This window comes from Chiloscyllium punctatum, chromosome 2 (assembly GCF_047496795.1).
Source record: "Chiloscyllium punctatum isolate Juve2018m chromosome 2, sChiPun1.3, whole genome shotgun sequence".
NCBI lineage: Eukaryota > Metazoa > Chordata > Chondrichthyes > Orectolobiformes > Hemiscylliidae > Chiloscyllium > Chiloscyllium punctatum.
Genome location: NC_092740.1, coordinates 95,738,521 through 95,766,359, shown reverse-complemented (window position 1 = coordinate 95,766,359; position 27,839 = coordinate 95,738,521). Strand labels below are relative to the sequence as shown.

Below are 27,839 nucleotides of genomic sequence, written 5' to 3'. Positions count from 1 at the left end.
TTGTAGCTAATATAATTATAATTAAGAAAATATATTTGGAAACGGGGATAATGGAACAGTCATGGAAATTTATAATTCTCTCTCCTGAGACTCTCAGGTTTTCTTTTAGGTAAGAATATTGAGTTTAGCAACGAGCTCTATACGAATGGTGAAGCAGGCTCTACAGGCTGTTATACCTTCTTATTGATACCATTTACTGCACCAACTTCTCTAAAGAGAAGCTTCAAATCAGTTTACAGCACTATTTTAATGAAAACAAACAGATGCATTTAAATGAGGACATTCTCTTCAAACTTTTATATTTTGATTTTTCAAACTTAATTGTCCATTTTTTCTATTTGTTTTACATTTAGACATCTCCAGCCAAGCTTTGTAATCTTAATAGTAAATAATCTCCATCTTACAATTTGATAAATCTTCTGCAAACATAAGCACCCTGTTTACCTGATGCAGAAATATCAGTGTAAATACATCATAAGCTCCTATTTCTAAATTTATCTGCAAAAGATAAACACATCCAATCGCTCCCAAATCAAAGAAATGCACACTAAGCATTCAAAAATTAATTCTGCTATGGGAGAAGTTTCATGAGTCATAACTTACTAACCAAAGCAATGAAGCAGTAAACTATTACTAACCCAATTATTTACACAAAACCATGGTAAGAGGTTACAATGTCAGTGAAGCTTGTAGAAAGTTAACTTATCAGACAGTAACCCACTGGCATTTTGAAAAGAAAATGTCCACCAGAAGACAAAAAAAATTCTGTCACTTCATTCACTGGAAGCGAAAAAAATTATTTGTACAGTTGATCACATAAAAACACATATTTAAAACTCACTACAGACTCGGGAAATGGCCCACATATTAAGAGGTGTCGTGTACTGGGTAATCAGTGTGGAACAGCATGGAATGAAGGTTTGAACTCAACATCAGGAACAACTCGCTACACCTTATATGCATCTAATGAGCAGCGAGTCAAGTTTCTCTCTAGGCAATGATGAACTGCCAATTAAAGGGCATTTTAAATGGCATTACAGTTTATTCATTAAAGTATAGAAGAACTGGGGGTGAGAGGTGGGAGTTGGAATCTCATATAAATTTATAAAATTCCAACATGACTTAACTGAAAGGGGAAATGCAGTAAAGATGATCGCGATGACCAGGAAGTCCAGAACCGGCATCACAGTCTAAAGATACGCATTTGTATACTTACGACTGAGATGAGAAGAAATTTCTTAATGCAGAGAATGGGGAGTCTTTCAAATTTTCTGCCACAGGAAGCAACCGAGGTCAAAACCTTTAATGTTTTCAAGGATGAGTTAGATAAGGTTCTTGGGGCTAAAGCAATCAAAGAGTAGATGAAGAAAGTTTTGTTTGAATGCACTCATGAGACATAGGCATCGTGTACTGGCCAGCATTTGTTATCCACCCTTATTTCCCTTCAGAAGTTGGTGGTGAGCTGCCTTCTTGAACTGTTGCAGTCCATGTACTATGGGTTGAACCACACTGTCCACAGGGAGGGAATTCAAACCCAACGACAGCACAGGAATGGTGATATTTTTCAAAGTCAGGATGCTGTGTGGCTTGGAGGGGAAGTCGCAGTGGCAATGTTCCCATATATCAACTGCCCTTGTCCTTCCAGGTGAAAGTGGTCATGGCTTTGGAAGGTACAGTCCAAGGATCTTGGGTGAACCAGCTTTGCCCCTCAGCTTCTGACCTCATTACAGTCTGGTTCAAACATGGGCAAAACAGCTGAATTTCAGAGATGAGGCAAGGTGAGAATGACTGCCCTTAACATCAAGGCCACATTTGACCAAATAGGGATTCAAACAGTCCTAGCAAATCTGGAGTCATACCTGGCACAAAGGAAGATAGTTATGGTTATTGGTTAATCATCTCAGCTCCAGCTCATCATGGCAGAAGTTTCTGAGGCCTTAGTATCTTCACAACTGCTCATATACTGAAGCACTCCAAGGCCAAATACAGCAAGACCTGGACAACAGCAAGTAACACTGGCAGAATCCAAGTGCCAGGGATTAACCATCTTCGACAAGAGTGAATTTAACTATTGGCCTTATTGGAATATTACTGTATCCCACATCATCAACATTGAGAGTTACTGTTGATCAGAAATTGGATTGGACAAGCCTACAAGGGCTAGGAATCCTTCAGCAAGTAGCTTATACCCTGACTGCTCAAATCCTGTCCACAATCTACAAGGCACAGGTCAGGAATGTAATAAAATATTTTCTGCTTGTCTAAATGAATGCAGTTTCAACAACACACAATAAGCTCGACCAAAAAAGTCATGTCGCAACTATATAAGACATATGCAGTTCTGGTGCGCACTATAAGAATGATGTGGACGTTTGGGACAGGGTGGAGAAGAGATATACAAAGATGTTATCTGGATTGGGGTATATTAGTTATAAAGGTAGGTAATTGTTTTTGCGAGAACATCAGGGACTGAGGGAGGCAATCTGATAAAACTATAAAAATATGAAAGGAATGGATGGGGTGAATGATCAAAGTCTCTTTCCCAGGATGAAAATGTTGTATACCAGGGAGAATAGGTTTAAGGTGAGAGTGAGCAAGTTTAAAGGAGATGCGCAAGGGAAGTATTTTTTTCCACAGAGGATAATAGGTGCCTGGAACGAACTGCCAGATGATATAAGCAGAAACAACAGCAACATTTAAGAAGCATTTAGACAGACACATGAACAGGCAGAAAAGAGGGGATACAGACCACATACAGGCAAATGGGACTGTTTAGAATAGCGTCATGGTCAGCACAAATACGGTGATCTGACTGTTCCTATGCTAAATGCTCTATAGTCTAATTATTCTGAAATTATTTCAAAAACAAAGGCGAAATTTGATGCAAGTGTGAGCTTGAATTTGAGTCATTATCAAAGGACAATTGGAATACTAAAAGTGTATGCGCAAAAAACATTTAAGCCAGTTATTTCTCTCCAATTATTAATTTAACAGGAAACATTAGTTATTTAAGTTTTGATTAATGTTCATTAGCAAAGAAAATATTAGAACTCAAGTCATTATTTTAGCCCTGCAGAAGTTCTTTGGCACCCCAAACTCCTAGTTTTGGGTTCTGTTAAAGGTGACATCATTGACTGACATGGTATAGTTTAACTAAGGAATAAATAGGATTTTAAAGTGCAGTTCGCTCATTCTCAATCTATTACATATTCATATTAATATGTAGACAAAGAATCATTCTATTGTAATTTAGGTAAAAAAAATTGAAATGACAAGTGCTACTACTTTAAGTTTAGAAAGGGAGTAAAGTGACAAATTGTATGGTCCTAAATCTTTACAACAGTACAATTATTAGATTTCCTTTTCATTCAAATCTTTCACCCAAGATATGGTTGAATACCCATGTAGAATTACTTCTCATTCTCACTTGGTCAGAGTATCATTTCAGCTATCACTTTCTGTAAGGATGGGTCCATCTCTTCTTGAAGCTTGGTGAAGCACCTGTGAACCAGATGTTGCTGTTTGGCATCTTCATTAACCATCAACTCCCCATAGAGATACACGCCCATCGCCTAAGAGAAAACGCACACAGTTTTACAAAATTAAACTCAGCACTAAAATGTATGTTTTGCAAAAGTTAAATAGCAAGGTCTGGATCTGTTAAAAAAAATTCTCTCCTCTGTTTGCAATCTGATCACACTGTTTCTCTTCAAATTAACAGAAGTTAATGGTGCTGTATAATTGCTGATTTAGTACAGTGCTGGACATATTTGAACTCTTGCACTGCAAGTCTGTTTTCTTTTTGATTTTCCACACGATTAAAATTGTATTGCCCAATTCTTTCAAGAGGTTTTGATCTGATATACAACACAGGCATGTTTTCAGTACCATTCCCTGCACTTATTGTTAATTAAAACTTTAGGGATGCAATGGTGTAATTTCCTTCTCAGAACTGTAATTTAAAAACGTCAAAATACAAAATATAAAATATACTCTGCCATGCACTGTAACCTCTTTTTCTGGCAAATTCATAATTGACAAAATTAACTTCACACAAGAAACGTTTATACTTTTAACCTTTAAACCCAAGTCACAATGAACTATTCAAACACAAGTCACACTGAAATATTTAAACCACATTGTTAAATAAGAATGTAGCTAACTATATGTTGTGTACACTTGTATTTCTGTGCATTTCATGCTACTTACCACTCCAGCACTCCAATACTTAACTTACAGCACTCACGGTTAACATCTCTTTCTGTTGCAATCATTTTTTTTTTCTGAAACAACATTCTGCCTTATTTTCCTATTGATTGAACCACTTCTGATTAGGTCCTACACACGTTTTTACATGCACGGGCTTGTAGTAACTATAATGTTATGTTGTAGCATTGGTGCCATTGTGACACTGTATTTCAGACAAACTTTAATTATGCTGAATGGAACACACTGGAGACAGTGCTCAAACCCCATGTACATACATACACTTAAAAATTCTTTAAAAATGAGGACTACTATCTATGAACAAGACTAGTGGACCAATTAATTTAATGATGATTGTGAAAAATCCTGTTTTATCACTCAACACAAGTGTACACACTATGACAATGGTTAGCAAACTAATAAAAATGAAAACAAAATTCTCCAATAAAGAATTATAAGATTCTAGCAGAGCTCTTCATGTGTTACCTGCTGATCCTTCAACTTTTAGATCACATTAATTTGCATCACTTCCTATAATAATGTATACCAAACTCTTTACATATTCAGCAATCTGCTAAACCACATGCACTGCAAAGAAAAATCACAACAATGGATGTCTTTGACAGAAACACAACAGAGAAAACCTGGCAGTAGGGGGAAGTTTTTACTTGACCAAGTTACAGGATAGAATTCATGTGGAGATAATGGGATTAAAAGTGCTGAAATTGACAATACATTTGGCAATCTGATTCCAAGTCCCTTATGCTTCATTCAAGTAACAGCCTGGATAGAATTGGATTGTTAACCTCAATGTGTTAACAGTTTAAGAGATATTTTAACAAGAGTCATGGAATTTAAACATTTTCCTCCCATTTTCCATACAGCCCTCAGCACTGTAGCTAGGAAGACGTCATCAAACTAATGCAGACATTGCCTTAGGTGTGTTCTGGTATACACCGCAAGTTTGCTAAATGGGAGCTCAGTGGGTAGAGGAGAGAGATGCTCCCCTCAAACTTCAGTTTCAAGGAAAGCAAGAGCTGAAAAGCTGCAGAAAAAGGGTGAGTTTTGAAAATATTCAAGAGTGGCATTTCAGGGAAAACATAAGCTCATCCACTGGGATCTGGAGATAGCACAGGACAAGTGGCCACCTTAATAAGCAAGGCCAGATGATTTCGACTGTCAAGACTTTAAAGTACACACTTCAGTTTAGATTGAGTGTCATAGAGTCATAGAGATGTACAGCAGGGAAACAGGCCCTTCAGTCCAACTTGTCCTTGCCGACCAGATATTCCAACCCAATCCAGTGCCACTTGCCAGCACCCAGCCCATATCCCTCCAAACTATTCCTATTAATCTAACATCAGGATTTGAGAAAAAGTTGGAATTTATTATAATGGATATGATAGACAGACACTTGGAAAAGACAAACAAGATTATGCAATATCAATGTCATTAATGAATGAATGAATGAGAATTAAACATTGCTGAGTATAGAATTTGAAGCTTTTTGTCCTGTACTCAACACTGTGTGAAGGCAGGTGTCCTAATGACCGAGAGATCATACCAAACTAGAATTCCTATTGATCATTTGCAGGTGGTAACATGTCATTCATGTCAATCGGCCCATGTGAGCAAGCCTGAGAAAAGTACGTCCATCATTCAAAGTTATTCTGCTTTGGAAATAATTTATTAAATAATATGGACAGTGCTAACTGTTACAGCTGAAATCAATTTAAGATCATTAGCTGGGCTTGCAGACTGATTCACTCACCATGCTGGATGTTGTACATAAATATTCAGTACCCTGTTTTATGTAGGCAAAAGGAATCTGTCTATACATTGCACCTTTTTTCAAAAAGAGGTCTTGGAGACAGTAAAACTCTGTTGTATCCCTGTGGAAACACCCTGAACAATCAGAGTCTACCCTCCTGGTCTAATTGTTCAGGTTGACTGTCCTTGCTGTATTTCCATGCCAAGACTGCTCAACCAATCAGCACCTGCTTCTCATACTGTATCAAATGGTGTCAACTTTTAAAGTCTGTTTAATGCAAACTCCATCTGATGAATGCAATTCAAAAAGCTTGAATTTCTAGTCTCCTTTAGCAATGGTGAAAGACAAATCAGATTGGCAAATTTACTGGAGGTTTTTGAGTGCATACCAGTAGAATTAATAAGAAAAAAAAAGTTGATATTGTTATCGGGACTTACAGAAAGCTTTTAATAAAGTCCAACAAGAGATTAGTGTGTAAAATGGGATGGATCGGACATGGATTGAAAATTGGTCAGCAGACAGGAAACAGACAGTAGGATTAAATGGGTAATTTCAAGAGTGGAAGGCAGTGTCAACTGGGGCACTACAGGATCAGTGCTTGGACACCAGATGTTCACAATACAAATCAATGTATTGCAATGAGAATGGAAAGAGCTTTCAGGGTGATTTAGACAAGTTAAATGAGTGGGCAAATGCATATCAGATGTAGTAAAACATGGATAAATGTGAGGATATTCACTACGGTAGGAGATACAGAATGGCAGAAGTATTATTTAAAAGGTGATAGATTGGGAAATGTTAATATACAAAGGAAACTGTGTATCCTTATACATCGGTCTTTGAAAGAAAGCATACTTTACGATGGCAAATAGTATGTTTATCTTCATTCAAGAGAGTCTAAGTACAGGAGCATGGAAGTCATACTGTAGATGCACAGGGCCTTGGTGAGAATAATACCTGGAGTACTGTGTGCAGTTTTGTTCTCTTTACCCAAAATACTTTCCAGAGGGAGTGCAGTGAGCACTCACCAGACTGACACCTGGTATAAGGAAAGCTGGGTCAATTGCTCCTATATTCAATGGAGTTTAGAGGAACGAGAGGACATCTAGTTGAAGCATATAAACTCTGAAAGGGCTGGAAAGACTAGACACAGGAATCATATTTCCTCTTGTTGTGGGATCCAGAAGAAGCCACAGTTCTAGGATGCGCGGTAGACCATTTCATACTGAGAAAAAATTTCTCAAACTTGTGGAATTCTTGACCACAGAAGGCTGTGGAGGCAAAGTGAATACTTAAATAAACAGATTTCTAAAAGCTAAAGGGATCAAGAGATGAGCAGAGGAGTGTGGCACTGAGACACAAGATCAAACACGATAATGCTGAGCAGGCCTGATAAGGGCTATGCTCTAGTTCCACCACTATCTTCTTTGACTTTTATTTTCCATAGAAATCTCAACTTTTGGGCTTCATATTAACTGTTGCTCCTTTTGTTTTACCATCTCTAGACTGCATCAATTGTTATCTTTGGAATGACCTTTAAATACTGTCTGCTTAACCTAATTTGTCAGGAAATACAGAAGTCAGATGCAAATGTAGTGGCTGCGTTAAAAAGCCACTGATAAATGAACCACACTTCCTTCTGATTTTCTCAAATGGTAATGTGGCAATCTGACACTTTCAGCATGTCTTCAATTTAAATTTCCTGTCCCAACTCAGAAATTGATAAGATAACAAAGAGTGATCAACACTGATTCCAAAAGGAAAGGCCATGCTTGAACAACTTTATTAACTATTTCAAGGTATTTGTACTACACTTACCTGAGGGCTGAGATTGAGGACAGACCAGTGATGGTGGTTGGGGTGTCGCGAGTTCGGGAGAGGAGATAGGTGTTGTAGCAAGGAAAGGGGACATGGCTTCCAGTAGCTGTCCACTCCCTTGTGTTGCCTGGTTTAGGTTAGATTCCCTCTAGTATGGATACAGGCCATTTGGCCCAACAAGTCCACACCGGCCCTTCAAAGAGTAAACCACCCAGACCCATTCCCCTACCCTTTCTTTACCCCTGACTAATACACCTAACATTATGGGCAATTTAGCATGGCCAATTCACCTGACCTGCACATCTCTGGATCATGGGTGCAAACTGGAGCACCCGGAGCAAGCCCACGCAGACAGGGGGAGAATGTGCAAACTCCACACAGTCACCCAAGGTGGGAATCGAACCCAGGTCCCTGGTGCTGTGAGGCAGCAGTGCTAACCACTGAGCCGCCCATGATCTTTGATCACACACCAAGTGACTTTGATCAAGGAACGCCTTTCTCTAGGGACCTAAAAGAATCCTGGCTAGGGCTTGCTTGTCATGCTCCCATCATGGCAAGCCTTTGCTGGCATCATGTTTAACACTAGCAGCAATGGGGTGAAGCCCTTAAATGCGTGGTATTTTGCTACTTTAGGGCTTCAACTGATGGTGGGCTAAGCTGTTCACAGGCCTCTCCACCACAGACCTAATCGGGGTGGAGGTTGAATGGTGGCAGGATCCCATGAGCTCACCAAAACCACCCTCCAACTAGATTAAATGCCTCCCATCATTGAACTCACCATGGGAAAGAGCATAAGGTTCCATGAAGTATAATTTAACTTTTAAAGGCTTTTGCTAAGGTATCACCTAGCATGTGGAGTTAGAGAACAAGTAGCAGAATGTTTAGCTAACTGAGTATAAGTTTGAATGAAGCTGGTAAAAGTAGTTTCTCAATTTTCAAAGAAAGGATGTGGAGTTTCCCAGGGTCAATGCTGGGACCATTGTTGTTCACTACTTATATAAGTAACTTAGACTCAGAAATGATAAGTACCAGTTCAAAATTTGCAGAAAACATTGAATCAGTGGATGTATTTAATAGATAAGATAATGTTAATAAATTATGGCTATTTGAGTTTCAAATGAGCTTGAGTAAAACAATTGTGAAGTGGTTGTTTGTTAAGGAGGTTAGGCCACAAATCTCTTCCAAAGTAAATGTCTAGAATGGAGTAGAGGTTTCTTTAGATGCAGATAAATATTTCACAAAAAGTAGCAAAGCAGACTAATAAAACAATTTTTTTTTAAAAAGCACTGGAGAAGCATAAATTTAATATAATTTTATATCTAAAGAACATTTGATAAACTTGTATATAACCTTGGATAGAAAAATCAGAAGGAGCAGGAACTGATTAAGTGCAAAATGGAATTTAAAACATGCAGTGGTCGAGCACAGTTGAGACTACGAGTGGGAGCAACTCAAAAAGGTTGGGAATTATATCTGACTTATGTCAGAGTGGGATCAGGATCAGTGCAGAGAAAAAGCAGCAGCAGAACCCAAGTTTGAATTATGAGAAGAGGCTGGATAGGCTGGAACATTTTTTCCCCGGAGTGTAGGAGACTGACTGGTGACTTTATACAGGTTTATAAAATCATGATAGGCATAGTTAAGGAAAACAACTAAGGTCTTTTCTCTAGGGTAGAGGAGTTCAAAACTAGACTGCATAGGTTTAAGGTGAGAGGGAAAGATTTAAAAAGAACCTGAGGGGCAACATTTTCACAGACTATGGTGCATATATGGAATGAACTGCTAGAGGAAGTGGTAGATGCAGGTACAGTTACAACATTTAAAACATTTGGACAGATACATGAATTGAAAAGGTTTAGAGAGGGATATGGGCCAAACACAGGCAAATGGGCTAGTTTAGTTTGGGAAACCTGGTCAGCATGGATGAGTTGGACAGAAGGGTCTGTTTCCATGCTGTATGACTCTATAGCTCTATACACTTGTGATCAAGCGCAAATATTGAGATAAGGAATGGAGTAAGTAGATTGTGTCTTTTAAAATAAAGTTTGGCTTTCCAAGTTTTATATCTAATATATTTAGGAAATAGTCTAATATATAAAGTATGTAAAGGTACTTCAATCCTATTACAGTTTTGTCACCTTATCGAAGGGGAGACATACTGACATAAGAAGCAGTCCAGAGAACATTCCCTTGACTGACAGCAGGTGTGAAAGGACTTTCTTATAGTTATTCCATGCATTGCACATTTTTACTGTCATGCTATTAGACTATTTTCATGTTATAAAGACCAGGCTTTAATATTTTAAGATGTGTGCCATTATTCTTCTGATTACAACTGCTTTGTCTATAGAATGTAGTTTCAAAGTAGTCCCTAGAGTCTGGCAATGTTCTTCTCAATTTGAGTATATCTAAAAGCTGTGAGATAATTGCTAATGGCGGGAGTTCTCACACAGGGAAAAAATTCTGGATCCAAGACAATGAATTCCATCAATGTTCATCAGCTATGATTGTTACAAAACCTGTGGGGAAACCATAAACCAAAATAACCAAATTTACTGAATGTTCCCAAATAAAGAAATTACCAACAAGAATCCACCGTTACAGCTCTTATAGTAACCAATGTAAACATGAAACACAAAGTCCTGGAAAAATTCAGCAGGTCTGACAGTATCTACAGAAAGAGAAGCAGAGTTATTGTTTCAACTTCACCACTGACCCTTTGTCAGAACTGTCAGAGAGTGGAGCAAAACTTCCTCAAGGTGGATATGCCTGAAAGAGATGTGGCAGTGTATTACAAGAATATAAACAAAGAACTGTGGATGCTGTCAGAAGGGTCTGTTCTGACAAAGGGTCCTTTGACATGAATTGCTAACTTTGCTTCTCTCTTTGCAGATGCAGTCAGATTTGTAGAGTTTCTCCAGTATATCTGTCAGCTCCCACAGTTTTTGTTTTTATAGCAACCATGAAACTGGTAAATGTTACTTCAAATGAAAAGGAACATTTCACTATAATTGGCTGATAAAACAACAAAATGTTTTAAGCAACCCCAAGTATTAATATCACTCCCAATGCAAAATACAATCACTCAGTGTTTCCAACTCAATTTGGGTGCTTCTGGATGTGGTGCCAATCAAGTGGCAATTTTGTATTGGATGGTATCAAGCTTCTTGAGTATTGTTGGAACTGCACTCGTCCAAATAAGTGGGAAGTACTCCATCATACTCCCGAGTTCTGTAGTCAACAGGCATTGGGGAGTCAGGAGGTGATTTACTCGTTACAGTATTTCAAGCCTCTGACCTGCTCTTGTAACCACTGTGTTTTTGTCATAGAGCACAGAAACAGATCCTTCATCTAAACAGTCCATATCAAACATAATCCCAACCGAAACTAGTCCCACCTATCTGCATCTGGCCCATAGCCCTCCAAACTGTTCTTATTCATGTAGTTATCCAAATATCTTTTAAATACTGTAACTGTACCCACATCCACCACTTCCTCAGGAATATCATTACACGCTCAAACCACCCTATATGTAAAAAATTACCCCTATCATTTTTAAATCTCTCTTCTCTCACCTTAAAAGTGTGCTTTCTAGTCTTGAAATCCCTTATCCCAGGGAAAAGACAACTACCAATAACTCTACCTATACGACTCATGAGTTTAACAATTTTAATTAGGTCGCCTCTCAACTTCCTATACTCCAGTGACAAAAGTCCCAGCAGTTCCAACCTTTCTTTACAACTCAAACCTCCCATACCTAGCAACATCCTAGTAATTCTCTTCTAAACCCTCTCCAGCTTAATATCTTTCCAATGTGTGGGTGACCAGAACTAGATACAATATTCCAGAAGAGGCCTCACCATTATCCTGTACAACCTCAACATTACTTCCCAACTCCTATACTCAAAGGACTGAGCAATGAAGGCAAGCATGCTAAACACTTGTTTAACCACCTGTCTATATCTGATGCAAACATCAAAGATTTGCGGACCAGAACTACTCGGTCCTTCTGTTCCACAACCCAATGCCCTCCCATTAATCATATAAGCCCCACGCTTGTTTGTTGTAACAAAATGCAACACCTCGCATTCATTCAGATTGAACTAGTCATCTTCCATTTTCCAGCACATCAACCCATTTGATAAAGATCCCTTTGTAATCTTAAAAAACCTTCTTCACTGTCTGTTATGGCATCTATTTTGGTGTCATCTGCAAACTTACTAACCATGCCTTCTATATTCTCATCGAAATCATTTATATAAATGTCAAACAAAAGAAGACCCAGAACCAATCCCTGTGGAACACTAGCGGTGACAGGCCTCAAGACCGAAAAGCAACCCTCCATCTTTTAAACAAAAGGTGTAAATACACCGCTCCAAACAGAAACTCCTGCGACAGGGACAGCACCTGGTGAAACTCAGAGCAAAACCCACTGTGCTCTTTCAAAACAGAAAATAAAGCTGCCTTACCTTTGTTAAACAAAAATAAATAAGCTATTACTCTAGGAAAAACAAAGACAAATAAACAAACAAAAGGTGGCTCTACCTTGACTCTGTCCCCACCAATCTCTTTTGGACAGGGAAATGGGGAGGGGGGGATAAAATAAAAATAAACTCAAGCAAAACTAAAGGAAACAAAACAAATAACCAACTAAATAAATAAATCCCCTCTACTCCATCCCACTGACCACTCTGGGACAGAGACTACAATGGTTTAAAATCCAGAGCATGTTTCCCTGCTTATTTCAACTAAAGATAAAACTCCCCTCACACCTATCCCCATCAAGTGCATGTGAGACAGGGACAGTATGGAGCTAAAATAGAAGCCTCCTTGGTTCTTCCAAGGAGTCCAAAATTGGAACAAAGAGAAAATAAGGCAGACCTCTTCCTGGGGCACCAAACAGAAAACAAGTGCAAACTCAAAGGGCAGAACGGAAACTTATACTACAGAGACAAGTAACTACAACAGAATATCATCATCCAAACAGATAATGCACGCCAGCCCCCTCAGCACCCAGCGATCACGAAAGGCCTCACCTGTGTCCGTGAGCACCACATCTTCCTTCTCCAGGGATACCAAAGCATGGATGCAACCGCGAAAGACGGGCAGACAGTCAACAACAATGAGCCCCTCTTTGGCCTGCTGCCTGGACTTATCGATGCCTATCTTGGCCAGGCCCATGAGCAAAACCACAAGAAGGCTCATAGACTTGTCCACCCTTCCCCACATTGGGTGTCCGTAGATCAGGGGTGTAGGGCTGAAGTGCAACCAAACATTTAACAGTAGCCCCTTCAAAAAGCTAAAATGGGGCTGCAGATGAAAGCACTCGACATATAAATGGAAGACTGTCTCCTCCAGGCCACAGAACGTGCACATGGACTTGCACCTAGGACCTCCACGTGCAGCACTTTCCACCCCAGATCCCCAATGTAAGAGGCGAGGACCCCTTCGTACAGGGCCCTCCACTAGGGATCTCTGCTACCAAAGGGCAAAATGGTATGCCAAGTCATGTCCTGGCTGATTGAAGGAACAGCATTTGAAGAGTGTGCAGCATTAACCCATACAAATGATGTCTCCGTGCCATTCGAAAGGCCATCGGGAGGATATCCCAGATTGTGGGGCACAGCATCATGCTGGGGGGGGGGGGGGGGGGGGTCTGCGGTAGAGGGCCAATGTCAAGTTGCAGACGGACGGATGAGTCAGTTCGTGCACTGACTGCACGTCTAGGCCTTCTCAAGGGCACACAAGGTGTGGGGCTGAGTGCCTCGTCCGTCCGGCTTTGAATGGCTCAGGTTGCGAATTGGAGGTAGACTGAACATGCTCACAGTCAACTGTGCTGGTATCATCAAGCCTGCTCCTCTGTCATCCAATGTATCCCTGACTCTGGTCAGCCATGCATCCCGAGCTCTCTCTTTCCTCAGCCAGTGCAAACCACACTCAAGGAGGAACCTGTTCCTGAGCAGCAGCTCCCTGTCAAGTGCCGCAAATCACGTAGGGGAAGAGCTCTGGCGCGAGGTGACCATGTCCCAGACTGTGATCAGGACAAGATAGAAGACAGGCAATTCCTGGAAGAAAACTCAAGGCCAGGACCACTCCACAAACAGGAACTGTGTGTCATAATGGAGGTTACGAACTTGATGGAAGAAATATGTCATCAGGGTGGACCAGCTTGGAGGGGGCTTGACATAAAGGTATTGCTGCAGGGTCTGAAGGCAGAAAGTCGATACCTGAGTGCAAAGGCACACCAGCACCTAACCACACTCCTCAAGCAGGAATTTCTATGGGGAGACCAGTTGCGTTTCTTGCTAATGGTAGCCCCCAGGATGTTCAGTGGAGGATTCAGTGAGGACAATGTCACTGAATGTAAAGGGGAGGTAGTTATGTCATCTCTTATTGGAAATGGACACCACCTGTAATTTGTCATTTGTCACTCAGGCCTAGATTTTCTCTAGATCTTGTTACATTTGAACATAGGCTGCTTCGGTATTTGAGGAGCTGTGAATGGTGCTGAAAATCGTGCAATCACTAACCATCCCCACATCTGACCTTATGATGCAGGGAAGTCATTGATGAAGCAGCTGAAAATGGCTGGGCAGATGAAAATGGTTGGATGTCCAGCAGCTGAGATGACTGACCGCCAACAATCACAGTTCTCTTCCTGAATGTCAGGTATAACTCTAGCCAGTGCAAAGTTTGCCCTGATGCCCATAAGTCCATCATAAAGTGGACAAAGCCAAACCACTCAAATACTAAAAAATCAATCTACACCCAATCATCAGTAAAGAGGGGTCCTTGACAGTGCTATCAAGCTACACCTGCTCAGCAATACCCTGCTCACTGATGCCCATTTTGGGTTCTGCCAGGGCCATGCAGTTCCTGACCTCATTATAGCTTTGGTTCAAACATGGACAAAAGAGCTGAATTCCAGGGGTGAGAGCGACAGACTTTTACATCAAGGCTATATTTACCCAAGTGTAACATCAAGAGTCCCTAACAAAATTGGAATCAATAGGCATCAGAGAGCAAAATCTCCACTGGTTGGAGTCATAGTTGGCACACAGGAAGATGGTTGTGATTGTTGAAGTTCAGTCATCTCAGCTGCAGGACATCTGGGTAGTGTCCTAGGTTCAACCTCTTTAGCTGCTTTATCAATGACCTTCCCTCCATCATAAGGTCAGAAATGAGGATGCTTGCTGATGATTGACAATATTCAGCATGATGCACTAGTCCTTAGATACTGAAGTAGTTCAAATGCAACAAAGTCAGGACAATATCCTGAAATTGCAAGTGGCAACTAACATTTGTGCCACATAAATACCAGGCAATAACATCTCCAATAAGAGACCACATAACCACTGCCCCTTGAGATTCAATGGTGCTACCACTGAATGCCCCACTATCAATGTTGTGAGTGTCACTATTGACCAGAAGCTCAATTGGACTCACCATGTAAACACAGTGGCTACAAACGTAGGTCAAACGCCAGGAATAATGTGACGAATAATTCACCTCCTGACTCCCTAAAGCCTATCCACCATCTAAAAGTTACTAATTAGGAGAGTGATGGAACATTGCTCACTTGTCTGGATGGGTACAGCTCCAACACTCAAGAATCTTGACACTATCCAGGACAAAGATTTATGAAAGGGAAACCATGCTTGATAAATTTATTGAAATCTGGTACAGTTAAAAAGGGGAGGCCAATGGATCCAGTTCATTTGGACTTCAGAAGGCTTTTGCCTAGGTCTCACATGAGACATTAGCATGCAAAACTGAAGTGCATGTGACTGGGAGTAGTATGTTGATGCAGATAGAGAACTGGCTGGCATACATGAAACAAAGAGAAGGAAGAAACAGATCTTCTGAGTGGCAATCATGACCAGTGGAGTACCACAGGGATCAGTGCCTGGGGGATCCTAGCTATTCACAATACATATGAATTATTTTGACGAGGGAACTAAATGTAACATCTCCAGATTTGCAAACAGAACAAAGCTGGGCGGGAGAATGAACTGTGAGGAGGGTGAACTGAACAGGAGGATCTAGAGATGTTTCAGTATGATTTCAACATGTTCAGTGAGTGGGCAATTGCATGGTAGAACAATTATAATATGGATATATGTAAGCTTATCCATTTGGTTGCAAAACAGATCCTTACCTGAATGGCAATGGACTGGGAAATTGGGAGGTGCAACCTGGGAGGCCTTGTCTACAACTTGTCGACAGTAAGCAATCAGATGCAACAGTTAATGAAGAAGGCAAATGGTATGTTGATTTTCATAACGAAAGAATTCATGTGCATCTGACAGGATGTCTTGCTGCAATTATACAGGGTCTTGGTAAGACCACACTTGGAGTATTGTGTGCAGTTTTGATCTCCTTTCTGAGGTAAGATGTTCTGGTAATAGTGAGAGCGCAACTGATTCCTGGGATAACATGAGTAGTGTATGAACAAAGACTGGACGCGTTAGGACTATGCTCACAGGAGTTTAGAAGGATGAAGGGAAATCTCATAGAAACCTGTAAAATTTCAACAGGACAAGACAGGATAGAGTAATAGAGATGTACAGCATGGAATCAGACCCTTCGGTCCAACTCATCCATGCCGATCAGATATCCCAGCCCAATCTAGTCCAACTAAAAGCAGGAAAGATGCTCCAGATGACTCGTGAGTCCAGGGGTCATAGTTTAAGGAGACAGAGTGGGCCATTTTGGGGGAGAAATGTCTTCACCCAAAGAATGTGAGCCTTTGGAAATCTCTGCCACAGAAAGTGATTGAGGCTAAAACTTTGGAGTTTTCAAGAAGGAGTTAGATAATCGTTATTAGGCCAAAGAGTTTTGGGGGAAAGTGGGAACAGGAGACTGAAATGGATGATCAGCCATGATCCTATTGGATGGTTAGCAGGCTCAAAGGGCTGAACGTTCTATCCCAGTTTCTTTATGTTTCTGTTGATATTACTTCATGTCTCCTTAATGCAGCATACTCATCATACACTTCTTAAATGAGAACTCAGTCCAAATATCAAAAGGAGCTAGATGGCATGGCAAACAATGGCACCCAAGACTGATTATCCATGACAGATAATGAGGTAACAGAAGATAGGTCATGCTTGAAATAACGAAGATATAGGACAGCAGTTCTCAAGTCAGTTGAGTGTTTTAGGGTCATTTTTTTTCTCTTTTTCTTATTCATTCATGAGACTAGGGTGTTGCTGGCTTGGCCAGCATTTATTGCCCATCCCTAATTCACCCAGAGGGCAGTTAAGAGTCAACCACATTGCTGTGGGTCTGGAGTCACATGTAGGCCAGATTAGGTAAGGATTGCCGTTTCCTTCCCAAAAGGACATTAGTGAACCAGATAGGTTTTTCGAATAATCAACAATGGACTTATGGTCATCATTAAACTCTTAATTTCAGATTTAAACTTTTTTTTAATTGTTCCTTATCCATCTCATCCTGTTAATTACAGGCTAGCATACAATATACAGAAGCATTTATCACGTGTTTCCTGCTTCTGAAACCACTATGTCAGGGTTTGTACCAAAACACTATAGTAACTTGGGTTCCTCCATTTGGTCATTGGATTCTGATGTCAACAGCTCAGAGGACACAGTATTATCACAGCAAGGCTAATGAGGAAACAGGGGTATGACTTGGCAGTCCAGGTGGAGAAAAATAATCATGTCATACAATATCTTAGGTATTAACTGATTTGTTTCACTGTTGAAAGTTTATGCAAATATGTTCCAAATATTACCTGCCTGTATCCCCCTTAAGGATATTAATATTGCACTATATAGATAGTTTTCTTCCAACACTGTAAAGTAAGCTGTACTAAGTGTTTTGGACTATATGAAACAAGCACGTGTGTTATGCTTTCCACTCACCAAATTAAAACCCCTGTGACTAAATATGAAAACATTCCTTTAAAGTAAAGTGTTTCTAAATGCCCTACAGACATGGAAAGATTCTATATTAATGTATTCCTTTCTTATACAAACCCCAGTCCACAGCATTATCACAGAAATAAAGTAAACGTTAATCCTGGGTTGTGTTGTAGTTGTATGATTGCTTGGCACATATTTACCAATCTAACACCAGGACTGGTAAGCTAAAGATGAATTCTGTTTATCTAAATATGTTCCACAGGATTTCTTAAATAGATTCTCTCTTGATATTCAGCAATTATTATAACAGGGATACAAAACTGCACAACCTCACATGGTATGCTCCAAGCAAGACTGTGTACATGTTCTACATCCTGTTTGCTTGCTAATTAGCATAGCTCCCCCAGTATAGAATCCATACAGTGCAGAAGCAGGCCATTTGGTCCACTGTGTCTACACCAACCCTCCAAAGAGTATTCCACCCAGTTTCACCACATCTACGAAATCTGCCATTTTCCATGGCCAGTCAACCCAACCCACACATCTTTGGATGGGGAGAGGAAACTGGAGAATGTGCAAACTCCACATGGACAGTCACTAAAGAGTGGAATTGAATCCAGGTCCATGGCATTGTGAGGCAGCAGTGCAAACCACTGAGCCACCATGCTGTTCAAGTGATATAACAACCACCCTGCTTTTTTCCTGAAGTTTATATTACAAACAGGTTCAACAAACATGTTCCTTTCTGTAGTTGTGAACTATTTATATTAAAAAGTTTGTGTTTAAGAGCTTAAGAATATATTTAAAAATTAAGGGTTTACGTCTGTAATACAACTGGATAGTTTAACAATACTCACAGATCTTGTGATGGCATGATCTTCCATGGGAATAGACTCATCACTTAAGTATTCTTCACTTATAGCTATGTTGGTATCCGGCATATTGGTGAAGAGCTGACTGTTTTTGTGGGACATGTCCACAGTTTAATTCAATGGGTTTACCATTAGATGTGTTTTATGCACAACTGAAATATTGGATGCTATATGTTCATATTTTGCTTACTTGGTTTTGTGACCTCATAAGATGTAGGCTCACCGCAAACTATATTCTTCTGTGGGGGAATAGGTAACCCAAGTAAGATGTGGAGTCCATGCGATTACATGCTGATTAAGCAGTTTCATACCTGCATGTAGTCATATGCCAAAAGACCATAAGACAAGGGAGCAGATGTAGGCCATTCAGCCCAGAGTCTGCTTTACCTTTCAGTTAGGTCACATGATTCCTTTACCGATTCAAAATCTGTCTCTCTCAACCTTGAATTTTCTTAATTAGTCAAACTCAATAGCTCTCTGTGATGAAGAATCCCATAGACTAGTAAACCCTGGTGGGAGGAGTCACAGGGTTAATGAGTGTGAAGTATCACAGAAAACATGGTCACACTCACACTTGCTGAGTGAGGTTGTTATTGACCTTTCTCCCATATTGCTTTCCACTCCTCCAGACAGCTGAGACTCCACTAAACCAGAAGTCAACTTTGGACCAGACAGTCATGTCTGGTGTTGTTGCCTCCTCTGCTAGTCCTGGGGTAAAATGAAGCCCGCTTTGGCACCATCGCATCTAGCAGGACTTCCAGGCCCCTGCCCAAAAAGGTTTGCAATTTCCTTTCTCTGCCATGTCTGGGCCAAATTTCAAGAACCATATAGGATAACTTTGGACTAACTGTGCTTATCTGGGCACACAATGGCATGGTATCAGGGATGCCAATCAATTCCAGGATATCCTAGTGGTGAGTTGTTTTGGGAACGATGCCTAGTAAGATGGGGACAAAATCTGATGAGGCACATCATAGGAGCAGTGTAGGTAGTTACTGAGGCAAGTTTGTAAGATGCGGTGTGGAACCTTATTAGGCATTGTGGAGAGAAACTCTTGTGATGTGTGACAAAACTGACAGTTAGTTAAAGAAAACAGAGATTCTGTCCTACTTGCATACTTCAGGCATACTTGAATTGCCCTTCAATAGTCTGATGGTTGGAAACTTGGAACAGTAATTTAGATAAATATGAGGTGCTGCATTTTGGAAAGGTAAATCATGGCAGGACATATACACTTAAGGGTAAGGGAGTTTTGCTGAACAAAGAGACCTTGGAGTGCAGGTTCAAAATTCCTTGAAGGTGGAGTCACAGGTAGATAGGATAGTGAAGGTGTCGTTTGATATGCTTTCCTTTATTGGTCAGAGCATTGGGTATAAGAATTGGGAAGTCATGTTACGGCTGTACAGGATATTGGTTAGGCCACTTTAGGAATACTGTGTGCAATTCTGGTCTCCCTCCTATAGGAAGGATGTTGCAAAACTAGAAAGGGTTCAGAAAAGATTTACAAGGATGTTGCCAGGGTTTGAGCAATTGAGCTGTAGAGAGAGGCTGGGGCTGTTTACTATGGAACGAAGATTAAGGGGTGACCTCATAGCAGTTTATAAATCATGAGAGGCATAAATAGGGTAGATAGACAACGTCTTTTCCCTGGGTTGGGGGATTCCAGAACTAGAGGAATACGTTCAGGGTGAGGGGAGCAAGATTCAAAAAGGGACCAAAGGGGCAACTTCTTCACGCAAAGGGTGGTGCACGTATGCAATGAGCTGCCAAAGGAAGTGGAGGAGACTAGTACAATTATAACATTTAAAAGTTATCTGGACGGGTATATGGATAGGGAGGGTTCAGAGGGATATGGGCCAAGTGCTGGCAAATGGGACTAGATTGGGTTGGGATATCTGGTCAGTTGGACAAGTTGGACCGAAGGTTCTGTTTCTGAGCTGTACATTTCTATGACTCTCGTCAGAGAAGGATCACTATGTGTAGTGATTGGAACCAGGGCTCTTGTTGACTATGAGACCCTTGCTTGGCCCAGGTTAACAACCCAATCAGGAAGCCCTGGCTAACTAACATAAAAAGGGGATTTATAATCTCCTCAGTTCAGGGGACAGATTCCAGCTGGCTGGTCACGGTAAATAATGGGGAGAAAGTGAGGACTGCAGGTGCTGGGATCACAGTCAAGAGTGCGTTGCTGGGAAAGCACAGCAGATCAGGCAGTATCATGGAGGAGAATTGACATTTCAGGCATAAGCCTGTATGAGGCTTGTGGGCCGGGGCTGAGAGATAAATGGGGGGGGGGGGGGAAGTTGAGGGAAAGGTAGATGAGAAAGCGATAGGTGGGAGCATGAGGTGGCGCAGATACTGTCATCAAAGTAATGGAGGAACAGGTGGGAGCTGGTGCCAGTGTAACTGCAGAAGATGGAGTGTCCCACATAGCCAACCTCAAATTCACCTGGACCATCTTGGACACCTCCCTCCCCATCCCCTGACCTCCAGCCAAGGCCCCAAGGGATCCTTCCACATCCATCAGAAATTTACCTGTACCTCTACCAATGTCATCTACTGCATTCGGTGCACTCGGTGTGGTCTCCTCTACATCTGGGAGACAGGATGCCTCCTTGCGGATCGTTTCAGAGATCATCGCTGGGACACCTGCACCAACCAACTCCACCGCCCCATGGCTGAACACTTCAACTCCTCCTCCCACTCTTTTAAAGACATGCAGAGGCTGGGTCTCCTCCACCGCCAAATCATTACCACCCAATGCCTGGAAGAAGAATGCCTCATATTCCGCCTTGGAGCCTGCAACCATATGGGATAAATGTAGATATCAACAGCTTCTTCATTTCCCCTCTCCCCACGTTATCCCAGTCCCAAGCCTCCAATTTGGCACCACCCTCCTGACCTGTCCATCACTCCCCCCTCTGACCTATCACCCTCTCCCTCACCTTCATCCACCTATCACTTTCTCAGCTATCTCCCCCCCTAAGCTCACCCCCCTCCCATTTATCAGTCAGCCTCTGGCCCACAAGCTTTATTCCTGATGAAGGCTTATGCCTAAAATGTCAATTCTCCTGCTCCTCGGATGCTGCCTGACCTGCTGTGCTTTCCCAGCAACACATGCTCGACAGTAAATAAAAGGATGACTTGGTGATGGGTTACCAGTCTCTGTGCAGTTATTTCACAATGGAAGTACATAAAATTTTACAATTTTAAATGAAAAATGTGATGGAATCTAGAAAGGACGTAGTGGTCCTTTGTATTAACATGGCTGGTAACTCCCGCATGCCTTCTGAATATTATTGTTGATCCTTGGTCAATAAATTAGTTGCCAAGTGCCTTATTTGATTTCTGTCCATACGCTTTATAAAATGGTGAGTATATTTTCAAGTCAAGGTCTTCAAGTACAAACGCCTGCTTTCCTTTGAAAATTACACCTCTTGAAATATCTCTCTTTGGTCAACTCTTTATGACCAAAAGTAGTCACAATACTGAGTTCCACACTTGCCAACAACCATGCTATTGTTGGTTCACTTGTATCCACAAGATAAAACAGTTAATAGTTTATGAAGACTTACTGTGGGTGCAGTTCAATGTCAATGTATCAATATAAGCTATTCGTGACCCATTATATGCAGTTAATTTTGCTGTCCCAGGTTGGATTGCTGACTTCCAAATATGCAGATACACATTTTTCAGGATTCTGACTAATACAATGTCACTTTTCTTTAGGGTATTGATGCTGATAATTTCAACATTTTCTAACTGTTTCACATCCCATTTCATGTCACATTCACAATGTTTTTGGTTGCCAGATGATTGCTCCGCACTGATCGTTCTGGCCACCTATCATTATGGATGTGTCACTCTGACACACACATTGCTGTTGCTGCCAGAATGATGCCATGGGTATTGTTTGGTTGTGTCTTACTGCTACCTTTGGTCACACCTCTAGAACAAGATTTCCTATATCCTTTCCCACTACATGACTGGAAATTATCTGGAATGCAGGATAGCTTCATGATGGGTCCAACTGACTGCATTTCCACATGGCTTGCTCACATTTTGTGCCCAGGTTGCCATGCCGATAGTTGCACTTAATGAATGCACATTATGTTGTCTAGCTACAATGGTTTGTAAGTAGGTAAGTTAGCTACAAATAGCTACAATGAGTGAAAAATAAAATGAAACCATTGTAGTGATTTTTGAGAAGATGTTTAGCTCAGGTTGATAAGAATGTAAGTTAGCTATCGAGAGCTAACTTACATATTTATCATCAACGTGAGCTAAAATCCTTCTCAAAAAATCACTACAATGGTTTCATTTTATTTTTAACCATCTTGTAGCACTGAGTTGGTATTATTATTTTTAATTTTCTCTAAGGCGTCTGAATTGAAGGTTTTGATTCCACTGAAACTATAACCAGCTCTGATATCTGTTCAGATAGCTCAACTTGCAAGAAATCACTCTCTTTGCCCTTGTAATGGTACCAGTTGATGAATAGATCAATTGATTCTTGCAGCTGCTGCCTGTAGATATCAGCTCCAAACATTAAATTCTGAATTTCGCTTTTACATAAAACTGACATTCCAGTACGTTCCATAGTTTATTAGGGTTTTCTTGTGCTTCCTTGCAGTGTTGTCTCTGTGCAACCCTTTACTTTTATTAAATATCTTTATTTGCAGTGATGATGAAATCTAAATAGCATAGTTCCATCCTTTGGTTAAAAGATTTAAGTTCAGATTGGACATCTGTAACTTTCCAACTTACTGTGGGAATTTGGTGGTGATCTTCCAGATGTTCTCCATCACTAACAATCAATTCTAATGTGTAAGAGAATTGTAACTTTGTTATTCTATGGGGAGATTCAGCAATGCAGTGGCTGTGTTTTGTTTTGCTTCTGGCCGCAGTTGAGTTTTTATTCCCAACTACAGATACCACTTCTTGTGAGAGAATGGCAACCAAAAACATTGAGATGAGTCTCATGCACTACAGTCCAACTCAAAACTGACTGTCTATTTTACTACCACACTGTCACATAAATCAGGTTCTTGTTGTTTTGTGAGGCATTAGGGGCAGAGGTAATCAGCAGCCTGGAGTTTCTATGCATACAGAGCATTTAGCGCTGCACCGACCTTTTGCCTGTGGCTTTCCTTGCCTTCTTCAATTATTCATATTAAAAATATATCACTGCTGTTCATCATATTATATGTTTGCTTAACCCAAATTTATCAATGCACCAGGTTTGATAAACAAACCTATGTTTTGTTTATTTGAAGCTATGTAACAAGCTTGCTCAACAGACAGATTCACTATAAAGATTCAGTCACTTCTATTACTGGAAAGTATATCATGTGCCGGAGTAGAGCTATAAGTAACACTCAGCAATAGCTAACGGCCACATGTTCTACTTCCTGATTATTTGCTCATTAGCTCACTCCCTTCTCAATTGATAACACAACATATTAAACAAAACCCTACCTTGTTAATCACAAGGCTGTTACCTAATAGCTCAGTCAGCCTGGTATACTGAAGTTAATTGCAGAGGATCATGTCAAGGGTGATTACTATGCTTTTGTTTCATCATTAGGTTCATCTTATGCCACATGTTACAGTGTTAATAATATTGTCCTTAAATATTTTTTGATGTTTCTTTCAATTCAATTTGATCAATGGAAAAGAGAGATAACACAGTAGTTAAATATGGAATTGATGTTAGATAGGCAAGAATTTAATTAATTGTGTGAATGTAATATTAGTCATATATTAATAGTTAATTTCACTGGATTCACATACTTACCTGTGACAGAAAACTTGGTCATGGTTTGTGATCCATTTTGCTTGCAACTCCAGGATCAGCAGGAGGGACTGTGGTCAGGTGACCAGCAGCAGAAATGGCTGAAGTTGGTTAAGCATTACAGTGAAGCATGATGGGAACTTTGGTCAAGTGAATTTAAACTTTGACCTAGTTTAAATTGCAGCCAGGACGTGATGTTACCTGTCCTTTAAGCTGTGACTTGTTGGTTTCTGTGTTGACCAAATAAGGGAGGTTATATAAAAACCAAAAGAACCGCAGATGCTGTAAATCAGAAATAAAAATGGAAATCACTGGAAACGTTCAGCAGGTCTGGCAGCATCTGTGCACAGAACTCAGAATTAACATTTCAGGTCAAGTGACCCATCCTTAGACAGTGGGAGGTTATATGTTGATCTGCTAGACATGCTGGCACCATTATTACATTATATGGAGCATGGGTTGTGGCAGTCTATGACTTAGTGCAAACATTTCAGTGTTGGTTACTAGTAAACTCCACTGGTTGGGACTGAATATTGTGATCAGTTTGGTCAATTCATTGACTGAGTGCTTGAGATGTTTCTAGAAGGGTGATCATGATTTATGATAAAGTTTGCAGAACAAAGGCTCACTCATGAGAATTCTTTGAGACTAACAGTTGACAGCCCTGAAGTTGGTTTCAGAAAAAATAAAGAACCATGAGGCAATATCAACACTGAGAGCAAAGTTGATCACTTCACTCAAATTGGGGTGGTATTTGTTTCAAGCCAAACTCAAGAGTTAGGGTTAAATGTGAATTTAGTTGAAGTAAATGTTACAATGAAGTGAGTTCAAGTTGAAGTTAATTTAAATGAAGTTACAAGTAAATGTTGAAATGAATTAATGTTTTATATTGAATACTGCTACCCAAGGAATTAAATAAACAAGGGTTTGTTTAATTAAAGTCTGCGGAAATGCCCTGTCTTTTGTCTGTCACGTAAGGAAAGAACACCTGGGTAAAAGGCTTGAGTATTCCTTTTAGGCAACAAAGTCAACCACGTTCAGATGGCATGGCTGATCACGATATCCACCTTTTGAGTTCTAGCATACAATTAACTTCAAATGCAGTTTCAGCCAATTAGGGTTTAACTTTTCAAAGGATCACCCATCTTCAAAATGAATGTTGCGAATTGGAAAAGGAAAAAAAAACTGGTAAAAACCATTTACGATATCATTTTTCTTTCAAGATGATTCTGACTAGTTAAAATTAGTTAAAACTAGGTAGCATTAGTTATATGTAAGATTCAAATGACAATCTAAAAGCCGAAGTGATGGCTTATGTGAATGAAAATAAGAGAAACAGTAAATAGAGAGGAAGTGAAAATAAGAGAATTCAAAGATAGGATGAAGATAACTATTCAGTTTTAAAATTTATTCATTGCTTTCTAAAACAGTATAAAGCCAACCTAGACATCTAATATGTTTTATTACTGCATTAATAGTACTTATTGCAGTACCACAGTAGGTGAAGCGGGAACACGTTTAAAACAAAATCTCAGTGCAAGAGTTATATCCGGGAACTATTGGTCACTTTTAGAAATTTACAAGTTTTTGCAACATATTTTTCCTAAGTTTTATTTTTCATGGTTTGTTAAAAGAAAGTACTTAAATACAGTACCTGATGCTGCTCCAAAAAATTTATCAAGTCCCCGTATGCAACTGTGTGTTTATGTTTAATGACCAGCTCGTACCAGCGATGGCGCACCTGTGAAATAATCCAAGAATTTAGATTACATAGGTGAGATTAAACAAAGATTTATCTAAAACATATACAAAACACAAGTTCACAATTTCAGTAGCTGGGAGCAATGATCACGTGCTTAATTTTGCTTTTGTATGTTCACTTTGCTCTCCAATGTAATTCACTTTTGCCAAGATTCTTAAGGTGCAATAATCAACAAAAAAACTGGTGCAGGATAATATTTTCATGGTCAGCATCATTACTTTATTGCATATTGCATTACACAAAAAGACATCCAGCAGGTTAATAGAAACTACACTGCATGAGAGACACAGATAAGGTGAATAGCAAAGGTCTTTTCCCTAGAGTAGGGGAGTCCAAACTTAGAGGGTATAGGCTTAAGGTAAGAGGGATAATATTTAAAAGGGTTCTGAGGGACAATGTTTTTATTCAGACGGTGGTGCCTATATGGAATGGACTGACAGAGAAAGTGATAGAGGCAGGGACAGTTACAACATTTAAAAGAGGGACATAGTTAGGAAGGATAGAGGGGGATATGGACCAAATACAGGCAAATGGGACTAATTTGGCTTGGGAAACCTGATTGGCATGGACAAGTTGGACTGAAGGGCGTGTTCCTGTTTGGGTAACTTTATGACTCTACCTTCATTGGGAAAGAAAACTTTGTTAAGGGTAAGAGGCACACTACTGAACAAAACGTGAATTAGTGCACTAAAGCAGTAATGGGCAGCTGATTTGAAGTTTTAAAGACTTTACTAAAGGCTCTGTTCATTTACAGATTTCACAAATTGATGTTACATGTTAATAATTAGGATATACATTGATTCAATGCCATGATGTCAAGAAATGGATTAGCAGATTCGATGGGCTGAATGACCTAATTTCTGCTCCTATGTCCTATGGTGTAATGGACACTGACAACATTCCAGAAACAGTACTTAACACTTGCTCTGTGCCCCTAGCTAAATTGTTGCAGTACAGTTACAGAAATGGTACTCCATTGGTTGAAGTCTTATCCAGAACAAACAAATACAGATGTGGTTGTTGAAGGTCAATAGTGTCAGACCCAGGACATTACAGCACAGGTTCCTCAGGTTAGACATTTTCTACTAAACTGTTCAAAGACATTATTTCACACTGATGAGGGCAGAGTGGTGGACGTGATCTATATGGACTTCAGTAAGGCATTCGACAGGTTTTCCCATGGGAGACTGGTTAGCAAGGTTAAATCTCATGGAATACAGGGAGAACTAGCCATTTGGATACAGAACTGGCTCAAAGGTAGAAGACAGAGGGTGGTGGTGGAGGGTTGCTTTTCAGACTGGAGGCCTGCGACCACTGGAGTACCACAAGGATCAGTGCTTCGGTGCTGGGTTCACTACTTCTTGTCATTTATATAAATGATTTGGATGTGAACGGAGGAGGTATAGTTGGTAAGTTTGCTGATGACACCAAAATTGGAGGTGTAGAGGACAGCTAAGAAGGTTACCTCAGGTTACAATGGGATCTTGATCAGATGGTCCAATGGGTTGAGGAGTGGCAAATGGAGTTTAATTTAGATAAATGAGAGGTGCTGGATTTTGGAAAAGCAAATCAGAGCAGGACTTATACACTTAATGGTAAGGTCCTGGGGAGTGTTGCTGAACAAAGAGACCTTGGAGTGCAGGTTCATAGCTCCTTAAAAGTAGAGTCGCAAATAGATAGGATAGTGAAGGAGGTGTTTGGTATGTTTTCCTTTATTGGTCAGAGTATT

The 27,839-nt window shown here is 40.3% G+C and overlaps 1 protein-coding gene across 5 annotated transcripts in view; it reads right to left on the bottom strand.

Moving 5' to 3' along the window:
• Nucleotides 1-27,839, bottom strand: part of aopep (aminopeptidase O (putative)) — a 433,713-nt gene that overhangs the window by 71,279 nt on the left and 334,595 nt on the right. For 3 of the 5 annotated variants that reach the window (XR_011962667.1, XM_072585937.1, XM_072585948.1), the window contains exons 15-16: nt 26,003-26,089; nt 3,428-3,572 (exon numbers count right to left, since the gene is read on the bottom strand). Coding sequence is in view for 4 of the 5 variants with exons in the window: in XM_072585937.1 (XP_072442038.1) it covers nt 3,432-3,572; nt 26,003-26,089 (228 nt within the window). In the remaining variant the exon portion in view is untranslated. Of the gene's footprint in view, nt 1-107; nt 3,573-26,002; nt 26,090-27,839 lie in introns of those variants that run through there. The other 2 variants (XM_072585924.1, XM_072585969.1) reach the window with 1 other exon arrangement.